The sequence below is a fragment of the Pan troglodytes genome, chromosome 10, assembly GCF_028858775.2.
Source record: "Pan troglodytes isolate AG18354 chromosome 10, NHGRI_mPanTro3-v2.0_pri, whole genome shotgun sequence".
Taxonomy (NCBI): domain Eukaryota; kingdom Metazoa; phylum Chordata; class Mammalia; order Primates; family Hominidae; genus Pan; species Pan troglodytes.
In genome coordinates this window covers 39,088,244-39,100,980 of record NC_072408.2, presented here as the reverse complement: position 1 = coordinate 39,100,980, position 12,737 = coordinate 39,088,244, and the positions used below count along the sequence as shown (strand labels likewise).

Sequence of the window (12,737 nt, the reverse complement as noted above, 5' to 3'; positions counted from 1 at the left end):
AAGATAAAACTGTGGGCAGCGGAGCAAAGAAGTAGAAAGAGCCTACAGCCTCAATGCCATCATTCAGCCACTGGGCCCTGCCCTCACTCTTCATTGTCTAAGCCAGTGTGAGTTGGTTTTTCTGTTACTTGTTGAATGCATTCTATCTGATTTAGAATTTGGTGCCAGGAATAGAAGTGCTGCAAACAACAAACTGTAGTGAGTTGCACGGTAGCTCCCTAAAGATATATCTATAAGCTAACCCCTGGAACCCGTGAGTGTTACCTTATTTGGAGTCTTTGCAGATGTACCTGGATTATATTTTATTATTTTCAGATGTTGAGGAGACCCAAATTAAAGATATTTTAGTTAAAAAAATCATATTTGACCTTTATTACATGACCATTTATCAAGATAAAAAAAAAGTCTCTTCAACAGAATTTCATATGACCCAGGAGTTTAAGTCTTTTTTTAAAAAAATTAGTTCAATGACTTATTTGACAATGTTACTAATTTGAGAAATTGATTTTCCTATAATTGAAAAATAATTCTGGTCTGGGAGTCCGAATGCCTCATTTCTATCCTTGTCTTAGTTACTAAACTGGGGGCTTGGGTAGGTCACTTCCCCCTCTGAGTGTTAAGTTACTTATTCTATGGAATTATTGGTGGCTCCAAGTTGCTCGGGTGCATCAGAATCATATAGGTCCTTGTTATAAACACATATTTCTGGACCTTATCTCAGTCCTACTGAATCAGATTTTCTAATATTGGCACAGGAGTCTGTATTTTTTAATTGACTGGGTGATACAAGGTACAGCCAAGCTTGTGAAGTATTGGATGAAGACCTCCAGGGTCCTTCATAGCTCTAAAAATTTGTATTCTGATTTCTATTCCTTCTATCGCTGTTTGTCCTAACTCAGCTACTAGATATTGTGCTAAAACAAAGCAAAGCAAAACACAAACTAAACAATAAAAAACCAAGACCATGATTTAATCATCTTTATATTCCCCCAGCACCTACAAAGTGCCCGGTAGGTAGTAGGCACTCAATAAATATTTGAAAAATTACTTAATGGTGATTAAATAAATGAATGTTATTTCATGTGGATCCCAATAACCTATAGATAGAAGAATCTAAAAAGAAAGAAAATATTTTAAACTTTTGTCTGATTTAATCTTGCACTCCCTATCTGCCCTACTGCATACTTCAGTAATGGGTTATGTGAATGAAGTTATGCATATTGAGGGACCCAGTAGGAAGGTGGTTAGATTCTCCTGGAGGCGAGATTATCCCACAGTATTTCTCAGTGGCAGTGATAACTGAAAGGGGCTCATGATTCCACAGGAGTTGGTTTTCTTCTCCATGACTTTTCCAGGACCAGAAAAAGCTGTATCCTGATTGGGTGACAGATGTCCTTGGAGCCATTGCTGCAGATCGCTGAACCTGCAAAGACCACCTCAGGTTTCTGTGGGGTCCCAGAGGGTGGGAAGAGGCATTCACCTTCTGTTAGAAGTTACTGGTAAATTCGACAGCAGTGGGTGTCAGCTGAGCCAAGCTTCCTTTGCAGCCAATGCCCCCAGGATATCCGATACCACCTTTTGTGACCCCACGGTCCTTCCTTCCTCCCCCACTTCTAGGCTCCACTGACCCATTGATCCTCCCCAGTTTAGACACTGTCCGCTGGCCTTGGAAGGTACCGGCTTAGGATGAAATCTGTCACAGGGGTGGGCAGCTTAGCCAGAGGGATGTAGAGGAGTTTGGCATCCAGGCCAGGGTTGTAGCGGATGCGAGGGCTCCGGGAAACAATAGCATGCTCCATGCTGTTGATGACATCTCTGACTCTGGGCTCTGCCACCTGCATTATGTTTTTTAACTTGTCAGTATCTGTTTGAGGGCAGAGAGGGGAAAAAGGCTCTGTTATTCTTCATAAAAGATGGCTTCTTCCGAATTCCGTCCAAGTTCCCTTTCCATCAGATCCCTGATCTAACATTTCAGGCAGGTCTGCCACACCCTCCAGGTGGTCCCTTATACAAACACACATTTATAAGACTATTATAAATAATCTTAGCCTGGCCAACATGGTGAAACCCCATCTCTACTAAAAATATAAAAATCAGCTGGGCGTGGTGGCACATGCCTGTAATCCCAGCTACTCGGGAGGCTGAGATATGGGAACCACTTGAACCCAGGAGGCTGAGGTTTTAGTGAGCCGAGGTCACACCACTGCACTCCAGCCTGGGAGACAGAATGACACTCTGTCTCAAAATAAATAAATAAATAAATAAATAAATAAATAATCTTATTTATCTTTCTGAATTTAACAATTGTGCATTGAAGTCCTACTATTGCATTAGACTGGTGATGAGAAGAACTGTGCACATTCTTCTGATAACTGTGCCACTTATTAGTTATATGACTTTGAGCTTAAACTTTTATTATCTATAAAATGGAGATAATACTATCTTTCCTAAAGTTTGGGCATAGTGGCTCAGGCCTGTAATCCCAGTACTTTGGGATGCCAAGCCAGGCCAATCACCTGAGGTCAGGAGGTCGAGACCAGCCTGGCCAACATGGTGACACCTTGTCTCTACTAAAAATACAAAAATTAGCTGAGCGTGGTGGCGCGTGCCTATAATCGCAGCTACTCAGGAGGCTGAGGCATGAGAATCACTTGAACTCAGGAGGGGGAGGTTGCAGTGACCCAAGATCGCGCCACTGCATTCCAGCCTGGGCAACAGAGTGAGACTCCATCTCAAAAAATATCTGTCCTGGAGAATAACAAAGATGATTAACAGCAGGGTAGACACTGGGGGAGTACAGAATAGCAAACATGATGGGAAGACAGCCCCTTTTTTTTTTCTTCTATGTACTTCCTAGAGTTCCCACATTTAAACAAAAACATGCAGGAGAAAATATTATTTCAAAATAGTAATACTGCCCCTACCTCAGTCATAAGGCCACTGTGGACTCAAATAATCTAAGGCATAGACAAGCACCTCGTGGGGCCCTCACAAATGTGAGGGGCTGTTTTGTTTGCATTGACCCACAGGGGTGGAGATGGGGACAGAGCACCCAAATGGTACAAGTCTGCCAAAGTTCATGACATAAATGGGAGAAGGGCCACACCACACACCCACCAGGCCCTCATCTGCATCCTCACCCCAGGACAGGGGGATTCATGCTTCATTGAGAGCCCTGAGGACTCCAGGGAAAATGGTGCTTCAAAGTCAGACTGCCCTGATAAGGTATGAAAACTTGAAAATGGAGAGGAAGCCAAAGCTGCCCTGACTTTGAGAATGGTCCAGGCAGGCAAGGAATTCACCCGCTTGGGGCCAGGACCCTTGTGGGTGGTTGGTGAGAATGGGGCAGCGTCACTTCAGTCCCCTTCACCCCAGACTCCGAGAAACTCCATTTTCTGTTTCCTGGAAAGAAAACTGATGCAGGGGAAAAGCCAAACTACATTTTGGGATCTCAACAAGAGCCACACTAACTTAAAGCCAGACTGTCCATAAAGCAGTAATGTCTTAGGAAGCCACACCCTGACCTCTGACCGTAGAGCTGGCACAGAGGCCACCAGCAGCAGGGCTGAGGGTCGAAGGAATCGTTCAGGATACCCAGGGGGCTCTCTCTGCCCCCTCGGCGCCAGGGAAACCTTTGTGGGCTGAGGATGTGGAGCAAGCTGACATGGTGAGATGGGCTGGGGACTGGGTTCTGAGAGGTGGGGAGGGCTTGCACAGGCAGTGGGGTGGGAGAAGTTACCCCAGACATGGGGAACGGTATGAGGCACTTGCTTTTATTGTTTTCTCAAATAGATATTAGCTGCCATTCAGTGCTGGGCACCCTGCTAGGCATGGAGTAGGAAGGGAGACTGAGGGACCCATCCAGCCTTGTCACTCTCCTTCACAGTGAGGAAGGACATAGGCTTTGGAGTTGGGCATCTGGGAAAACGTTTTTTTATTGGGAGAATTAAGCAGGACAAAGTCTATAAAGTATCAGGCCTGGTCCTAGGGGTTACAAGCCAGGGGCCTGTTTGGTCAGTCACAGCAACTGGCTGAGTTTGTACCCAGCAATGCTCTAGGACTACTCCTAAATATCTCTTCTGTCTGTCACATAGCCACCCCCCACCACCAGAACCATCATGACTTACAACTTCATGTCTTTATCGTTCCTTCACTGGGTTTCTGCAGTAGTCCCCCAGGTGGACTTTTTATCCTTCCCACGGTGACACAAATCTGATCCTTCATTTCAGAGCCATTTACAAGGCTGTCTAATGCCTTTAGGATAAGAGCCATGCTCCCTACTATAGCAATCAAAGCATTTTATGATCTGACTCCTAATCTCTCCCCTCCTCAATCATCACCCACAGCACTCATGCCAGACTATAATGGCAATGGCAAAGGTTTGTTCAGCTCTTACTGTAGCAGAGCTGAGTACTTTGCATTTCTGTTTAATTCTCCTAACAATCCATGAGAGAGGAATTGTACTTTATAAATGGATAAACAAGTTTGGAGAGCTATACAACATGATTAGAGGGACTGATGGAATACAAGCCTGAATCTGCACTGCCTCCAAAAGCATACAATGCTATGTCACGTCACTAAAATGTTGCTCACACCCTTCCTCTTGTGTGAAACATCCGCCATCTCTTTCCCTTTTGGTGTACTCCTATTCATCCTTCAAAACTCACTAAGGCATTAACTGTCACCTCTGTAAGGCTTCTGTGACAGCAGAATGAAGTCTGCATTGCTGCTTTGTTTTGTACCCATGTCCATTATAGCAAGATTCTTCATGTGGTGGTGTATTTGCTTTCACATCTTCCCTGCTAGTTTCCTGGAGAGTGTCTCATCTCTGAATCCCAATAAACACTGGGCAACTGAAGCAAAAATTCTAGTATAACCACTTGGGAAAACGTTTATCTAAATGTAGTTGACCACTGCCTGAAAATTTTCCTCTGAAATTATGGTGTGGACTACAGGTGAATTGGCCTAAGATATTTTATAAACCCAATCCTTACTATTCTTTAGTACAATACTAGCTTTTGGACAAGGTTTTCGGAGGAGTTTGCCTTTATACATATTCTTTCATGGACCACACTAAAGATGCTACAAGCTCTCTTCACCCTGAGTGCTTACTTAGAAAATGACTTTGTGAGGTTTCCAGACACTGGCTGAACCCATTTCACCCCAGCCTCCGAGCAGCTCCACAAATAATTTGAACTACTCTTTGCTAAGAATGATCACACAGAGGATAAATATTCTTCCCCACACATGCTAACATCTTCTCTCCTTGTTCCCAACAGCTGCAGATTTCCCTTTGGGGACCTATGCCTCCCCCACACTGTGTCCATTGGTCTGGGCAGAGCACACAGCCCAGCCTGAGCCAATCACACCTTCACATTCCCCTGGGTGCAGTGATTGGTTTAGGGTTGGGTGCATCTTGTGGTCCCCCATGATGCGGTCACCATAGGTCCTCCAAGTCGGAGTGTACATTAGGACTTTTGGGAGAGGTACTGGAAATAACTCTCCTATTTTCCCAGCAGACCTCACCCTAAGTGGAGGTGAAGAGAGGCTGCAGCAATGTGGCTCCCACGGGGGAGAGAGCTTAGAGACTGGAGTCAGTGCAAAAGAAGCAGAGCCAAGAAATGGGTGGAACCAGGTCCTAGCAACATCATTTGCAGTCTGGGTCAGGTTGTACCTGAAGCTTATCTTGCTCAACTTTTTAGTCAGGTGAGGCAAGAAATTCCTTTTCTGCTTAAATAATTTGCATTGGATCTTCTGTCACTGAGTAAGTCCCAACTAGTGTAAATCCTTAGACATTTTCTTCTCACAGAATCCTAACATGTCTAGCACTAAAAGATGAATTTATCTAAGGAGTACTCCAAACATTTTTCCCTGAGGCTTCCCTAAATCAATGAATGAAGACACCTCCATTCACCATGTTCTTCAAGCTGTAAAGCTAACACTCACCGTTGATGGCTTCCTCTCCCTCACCCCTTAATCCTCAGTGTGCTCTGATGCTCGAATTTATTCCGTATACCCCAGCTACCTCCCATTGCTTCCCACCTGCTGGTTTCTTTAAAGTTCCTCAAATGGAGTTTTCTGCCTCAGAGCCTTCCTGCAGAAAAAAAGTCCCTACGCATCCCCTCTTTCCCCTTCCCAGCAACACCTAACTCTTATTCCTCCTCAAAGTCAACTCAGAAGCTCTCCCCTTCACCATAGTCTGAATTGGGACTGCAACTTCCTGCTCCACTCTTCTTTCACAACCCTGTTTCTCCTCTGTAGCACTTATCCACATCTACCATAAACACATGTGTTTTTATTAATGTTTGTCTCCCCTACTGGGCCATAAGCTACAGGCAGTGAAGGGCAGGCATACTGCTGTGTCCGCTCCAGCTCTCCAGCCCCACACAGGCTTGGGACATGGCAGCCTTGCATGCTTTGTATTACTGATTCAAAACAAAAACAAAAATGCAATAAAGTGTGTATGTATTAAGTGAAAAAAATGGCTGTCTTGGCTTTGTGCTCTGTTGACGTATGACGTCCAGCAGACAACTTTCGTGGCACAAAGTTTTGGGGCAGCAAGGTGAACAGCTGCCGTGTCCCACCTCTACCCTCCAAAAACACCTATGATTCACAGGAGACCCTCAGCTCAGGGAGAGAAAGAGAGTTGCCTAGAGACCCTCCCTTTTAAATCTCCATGTGCTCATTTTCTTCTTTATTAACAAGCACTCAGAATGTGCAAAGTACTTCACATATACTAACCCTCATAGCAACCCCATGAGGGAGGCACTATCTTTAGCTCCATTTTGTAAATAAGAAAACTGAGGCATGGGAAAACTAGGTAATAGGTCCAAAGTCTCCTAGCTGGTAAGTAGTAGAGCCAGGATTTGAATCCAGGCAGTCTGGCTCCAGCAGCCATGCCCTTGATCTCTTTGCTGTATTTATCTCAGTGCATTTTCACCTGATTCCCCTGCATCATGATGCTGTGGGGGCAGATGCCAGGAGTGGGCTGAATTGCCCTTAACTCCCCGGGCCGCTCCAGTAGTGATGATTCTGCCACTTGCTCTCTATTCTCAAACCCCAGCTCTGCCACTGTGTGACCTTGGGTCCTGAACTCCTCTGCATTTTGTCTCACCATCTGTAAATGGAAAGCCAGCTAATGACCCCAAGACCCACTCGCCCCCCTCAGAGACCCCTCTCCTGCCCCAGGAACTTACAAATGCGGAAATAATCCTCTCCGTAGCTGTCCCGGGTCTCCTGAGGCAGCCTCTCCCAAAGCTTTCGCATGCGTGACTCCAGGTTCTCCTTGCCGAGAATGGCTGTCCGATAGTTCCCTGGCTCAATGATGCAGACCTTCACCCCAAAGTAGTAGAGCTCACGCCTGGGAAAGAAGAGTTGCAGTCAGTCTGGGCCCCAAGATGGCAATCATCAGGGAGAGTCACCTCTGGATGGGCTGGTCTTTCAGGAACCTAGAGATGCTTCTCCCACCCCTGTACTTGGCCCTGGCATTGCCTTTGTGCAAATAAGCCCTTCCTTAGGGACTCAGCCCTTTCCAAAACTGGCCCAGCAGTCTCTGGGCAATTTGCATTAGGCATAACCAGCGGGAAGAAGTCAATAGAGAATCTAGGCCAAAGCCTTGCCTCCCACCAGGTCCCTCCCATTAGCAACCCCTCACTCAACACCCACATGGTGAATGGTGTGGATCTACACAAGGCCTGCATGCTCCTCTAAGGACATCCCAGAGGGGACCTGTGCCTCCAGCCCTGTCTGTCTGTTTGGGGGACTCTCCCTCCTCTCACAGGCCCAAACAGGGTTTCACTCACCCTGGTGCCGCTCAAGGGAAGGCCCACCTGATGCCTTGTATTTCCACCCTACCTCTTCTCCTCATCCCTGCTCTTGGTCCTTGGAGAAAGCACCTTGAGGTCTAACCTTCCTTCTGCTATTGTGTTAGCTTCCTATCTGCGGAATTCCCCTGCCCACATGCTGTCACTCCCAACCCTCTCTAATCTCCGGGATTTTCACCCAGAATGGTTTAGTACCAGGGCCCAGTTACCTTATGCTGTCAGAGAAGGCCTCAACGCCAAACTTGGAGACGCAGTAGCCACCACCAATGACAGCCACACGACCACCAGAGCTGGACATGTTGACAACCCTGCCCCGGGCTCTCTTGACCATGGGCAGCATGTGAAGGGTCACTTCGATCAGTCCCACCAGGTTCACATTAATCACCTTCACAAAGTCCTCCTTGGTCAGCCATTCGTTGGGACCACTGGGCAGGCCCACACCAGCATTGTTCACCAGGGCCCAGAGGCCTGGGGGTGAGATGAACCACACAGAAATCATCAGTGGGCCTGGGAAAGAACCAAGTTCTGCTCCCCACCGGCTCAGTGCCCTCAAGGATGGTTGAGCAGGTGCACAAGACATAACCCTGTCAGGCTATAACATAAAAGGAAGGTGTGTCTTTTACTAACTCGTTTTCCCTGAAGGGACACTTTTTCCTGATTCACATAAAGTCTACCGGCTAGCTGGCGCTCTGCACCAGCTACAATCGAGGTGTTAGGTAACAGCATTTCAGCTATCAGCTTTGGGATAAGAGTTTCATTTTCATACCAATGAATTAATGTTTAGATCCCTTCCCCATCGTACTTCTCCCTCTCTATTCACTTAAGTATAACCAACTGCATTTCACATACTACCAAAATCAATCCATTCATTCATTCATCTTCACACATTTATTCATGCATTTATCTAGTCTGTGACAATTACAGGGTGAAAGAGGCCAGGTGCAGTGACTCACACTTGTAATCACAACCCTTTGAGAGGCTGAGGTGGGAGGATCACTTGAGGCCAGGAGTTTGAGACCAGCCTGAGCAACAGAGTAAGACCCCCGTCTCTACAAAAAAAGAAAAAAAATTAGTCAGGCATGGTGGTATGTGCCTGTAGTTCTAGCTACTTGGGAGGCTGAGGTGGGAGAATCACTTGAGCCCAGGTTACAGGTTACCTTGTTCGAGGTTACAGTGAGCTATAATGGTGCCATTGCACTCCAGCCTGGGTGACAGAGTGAGACTCTGTCTCTAAAAATAAAATGAAATAAAACGATATAAAATAAAATAAAGTAAAATACAGGGCAAAGGAGACATAAAATGAACAACACAGCATCTTATCCCTCAAGGAACTCACAAGCCTAGAAGGAAATAATAATATTTATAAATAAATATATAAAATATTTAAATAAAATAATTATGGAAAATGTGATGAGGACTATCCTTGAGATATTTCAATTAGGTTGGTACAAATGGAAAGAAATAATGCTAAGTGTTGTCATTCAACTCTGCAGGGGCCCAGGGTTGAAGAGCTTCAGGTCCAGTCCTGGTTTTACCTCCAGCCTTGAACAAGTCACTTCCCTCTCTGGGCCTCAGGCTCTTCATCAGGTTGGACTAAAACGGTTGTTTCCAGGCTGTATTTTGCAAGCCTTCTAGGGGGAGGAAAATGCAGGAGAAGCTCTCCTTTCATTTGTTTTACATATTGGGGTTCTAAAAAAATTCCACCAGAGGGAGGGTGATGCTAAAGACACACTGTAAACCCCTCTAAACACTCCTCAAGGACCCCTTCCAGCTCCTTCATGCAAGGATTCCCCAAGTCCTACTGCCTGGTGATTCCCACCACAGCCCCAGCCTCAGCAGCCCCAAGATACTCTGCAGGCGCATCCCACTGTCTCCGGAGGGCAGGTCTCAACACAAACATAAATCCTAGTCCACCCCTCCCTCTAGGGCTGGGGTCCCCACCCAAGCCATGCCCCTACCCAATCTCCCTGCCTTTCTCCATTCAGGAGCAATGAGAAAGCATGAAAGAACTTCCTCTCCCATCCCCCTACCCACCCCAGTTCCCAGTGTTTCTTAGACCAGGATATTGCCAAGTGGCTTAGGCAAAATAATGGTCCCCCAAAGATGTCCCCATCCTCATTATCTCTGGAACCTGTGAATCTGCTGGATTACATGGGAAAGGGGAATTAAGGTTGCAGGTGGAATGGAGGTTGCTAATTAATTGTCCTTAAAGTTAGGGAGGAAGCTAACACAGGGAAATTATCCTGGATTAACCTGGTGAGCCCAATATAATCACAAGTCCTTCTAAGTGGAAAGAGGCAGAAACCGGAGAATCAGAGAGCTTGAGAAAAGTGTGAAAAAGACTGGGCCCAAACTTGCGGGCCTTGAAGATGGAGGTAGCAGGCCAGGAGCCAGGGGATGCCAGCTGCCTCTGGAAGCTGGAAAAGGCAATGAGACGGATTCTCCTCTACAGCCTCCAGAAGGAACACAGCTCTGCTGACTTTGATTTTAGATCAGTGAGGCCTATTTTAGACATTACTCCTCCACAACTACAAGATAATATGTTTGTATTGTCTTCAGACCCTACAGTTGTGTTATTTGTTACAATAGCAACAGGAAACTCACATGCTAAGTGAGGTATTAAGGCAAGTGGCTCAAGGCTGAATGTAGGGAACTGGCTGAGACAGCCTGCTGAAGACAGAGCCTCACTCTTGCTGAATTATTAATTAATTAGCTCACTCAAATCTATTTATTCAGTACCTTACTAGGTGCCAGACATTATTCTAGGTACTAAGGATGTACAGTAAATAAAAGGGACAAAAATCCTTGTCCCCAGGAAGCTTTATTCTAGCAGAGGAAACAGACAATAAATAAGTAAAATCTATTGTACATTGACTAGTGATAAGTGCTAAGGAGAAGAATCAAGCAGGGAGTTACTGTCTGGATCCCCCTGGCTCCAGGGCTCTGTTGCCCTGACCTGCGCATGGGCTCCAGACTAGTTCCTTTAGGAGGGAGGACTTCCTGTAGTCTGCTGCTTCTGCAACTCAGCCATCCTGTTCCTCCTGTTCCTGGGCCCACACCCTGTGTGCTGGAAGTGCATGAGGCAGGTCCCCACACAGTCCTGGGCCAGCCCCAGTCCACAGCTTCCTTTCCCAATAGGAGCAGCCACTGTGACATACATACTTGCCCTGAAGTCAAATCAACACCCACCATGATGTCAAGAAGAGACCAGATCTCTTTCTCCCCTGCCTGACATAGTCAAGGAGACAAACTGCACCCACTCATGGGATCCAACCTCCTGTCTCATTCCCCCTCCCCCATCCTGATCCCAACAAGAAATGTGTTTTTATTTCCCCAGGAGCTGATGGTTAGGACTGCTGAAACATCAGAGAGGCACATCCTTTTTTTTTCTTTTTTTTCTTTTTGAGAGGGAGTCTTGCTCTGTCACGAGGCTGGAGTGCAGTGGCGCAATCTTGGCTCACTGCAACCTCCGCCTCCCGGGTTCAAGTGATTCTCCTGCCTCAGCCTCCTGAGTAGCTGGGACTACAGGCACGTGCCACCACACCCGGGTAATTTTTATACTTTTTAGTAGAGATGGGGTTTCACCATGTTGGCCGGGATGGTCTCGATCTCTTGACCTCATGATCCTCCCACTTCGGCCTTCCAAAGTGCTGGGCTCATAGGCGTGAGCCACCACGCCCGGCCAGGCACGTCCATTTTTAGAGGTTTGGACACACAGAACACATCTTCCCCCCTCACTTCCTATTGAGACCTCTTTCCTGTTTCTCTGAGTTTCCAGGACAGAAAACTTCCTTGGGAAATCACCCCTTCATGTGAACAGGCCAAACCATGCAGTGGCTTCCAATCAGATTGAGGCAGGAGCCTTTCCCTACGTCACCCCTCCCACCCAATCTGGACATCAGGGTCTCTGATACTGTCAGATGCTTCGGGAGAGAGGAAGAGGAAAAAGGAGAAACCAAGAAAGCCAAAGAATGTAATTCGCCCCACCTTGTTCGCCCACTTTGTCCCTCACCCACTGGGCCGCCGCCTTGATGCTTTCGCTCTTGGTGACATCCAGTAGGGTGGTCTGCAGCCGATAGGAGGTATCCTGCTGAAGTTTCTGGGATCCCTCCTCGGTGAAGCAAGCAGCCAGCACCTGCATGCCCCGATCAACCAGCTGTTTGGCCAGCAGGTTCCCGAAGCCAGAGTCACAGCCTGTGATGAAGACGTACTTCTCTGAGAGGTTGCCAACCAGATTGCAGTTCTTGAACCAGCGATACATAAATGAGAGGTCTGTGAGGGCCGCCATAGGGCAAGGGGAATGTGACGGCCAAGAGGGACTGGGCTCAGGAGACAGCAGGGAAGAAGCTGGTCCTCTGAGCCCTAGCAGGCAGTCTGCAGGAACCCACCTGGAAGAAGAATTCTCCTTCCTCCCACAGCTTGCAACAAATCTAGGTCCCTGGGTGAGCCACGCTGTAATTTTTATAGGTGGATGCATCACCACAGCAATTAGCCCAGATGCAAGAAATTCAAGTCCAACCTGAAGCCTTGTCACCTCTGACAGCCCTGGTAGCTGCCTCCCTCTCTCCCCCTGCCCTGATGGGTAAAGCTGCCAAGAATTGGAAATAATCCACTTGTAATGTTGGTGATGAGTGGTGGCTCACCCAGGCGGTGTAAGGCAGGCAAATGAAAGATGAGGACTCACCCCAGACAGCTCCCCTAGAAATCCTGTCCCCACCCTGCCCCCAACCCAGCCTGGGGATTTTGGTCTCCAGGGATCAAAATCATTTGTCTTGAGTGCAGGTATGTAAATAAGTTTATTTTCAGGGAAAATACTCAAGACAAATTTATTAATGTAAAACAAACAACATTGGTTCTGTATCTTCCAAACCCCAAGAGAAACAAGTTGCAGGTCATCAGCTCTCTGGAATTCTT

At 46.9% G+C, this 12,737-nt stretch overlaps 1 protein-coding gene across 1 annotated transcript; it reads right to left on the bottom strand.

Moving 5' to 3' along the window:
* Window positions 1-780: 780 nt before the first annotated feature.
* Window positions 781-12,144, bottom strand: SDR9C7 (short chain dehydrogenase/reductase family 9C member 7). Its single transcript, XM_522439.6, has 4 exons — window positions 11,811-12,144; window positions 8,033-8,291; window positions 7,197-7,360; window positions 781-1,864 (listed from the first exon to the last, which is right to left on the bottom strand). Exons 1-4 carry the CDS (start codon window positions 12,109-12,111, stop codon window positions 1,647-1,649), a joined length of 942 nt encoding a protein of 313 aa, XP_522439.2. The 5' UTR covers window positions 12,112-12,144; the 3' UTR covers window positions 781-1,646.
* Between the last annotated feature and the right edge of the window lie 593 nt (window positions 12,145-12,737).

Excerpts from the sequence above, each read along its gene's own strand:
- SDR9C7 (XM_522439.6), bottom strand. The coding sequence starts at position 12,111 with ATGGCGGCCCTCACAGACCTCTCATTTATGTATCGCTGGTTCAAGAAC. Across the intron at positions 7,361-8,032 it reads GCCTTCTCTGACAGCATAAG|GCGTGAGCTCTACTACTTTG; the intron begins GTAACTGGGCCC and ends CTTCTTTCCCAG. Across the intron at positions 1,865-7,196 it reads AGAGGATTATTTCCGCATTT|ATACTGACAAGTTAAAAAAC; the intron begins GTAAGTTCCTGG and ends GCCCTCAAACAG.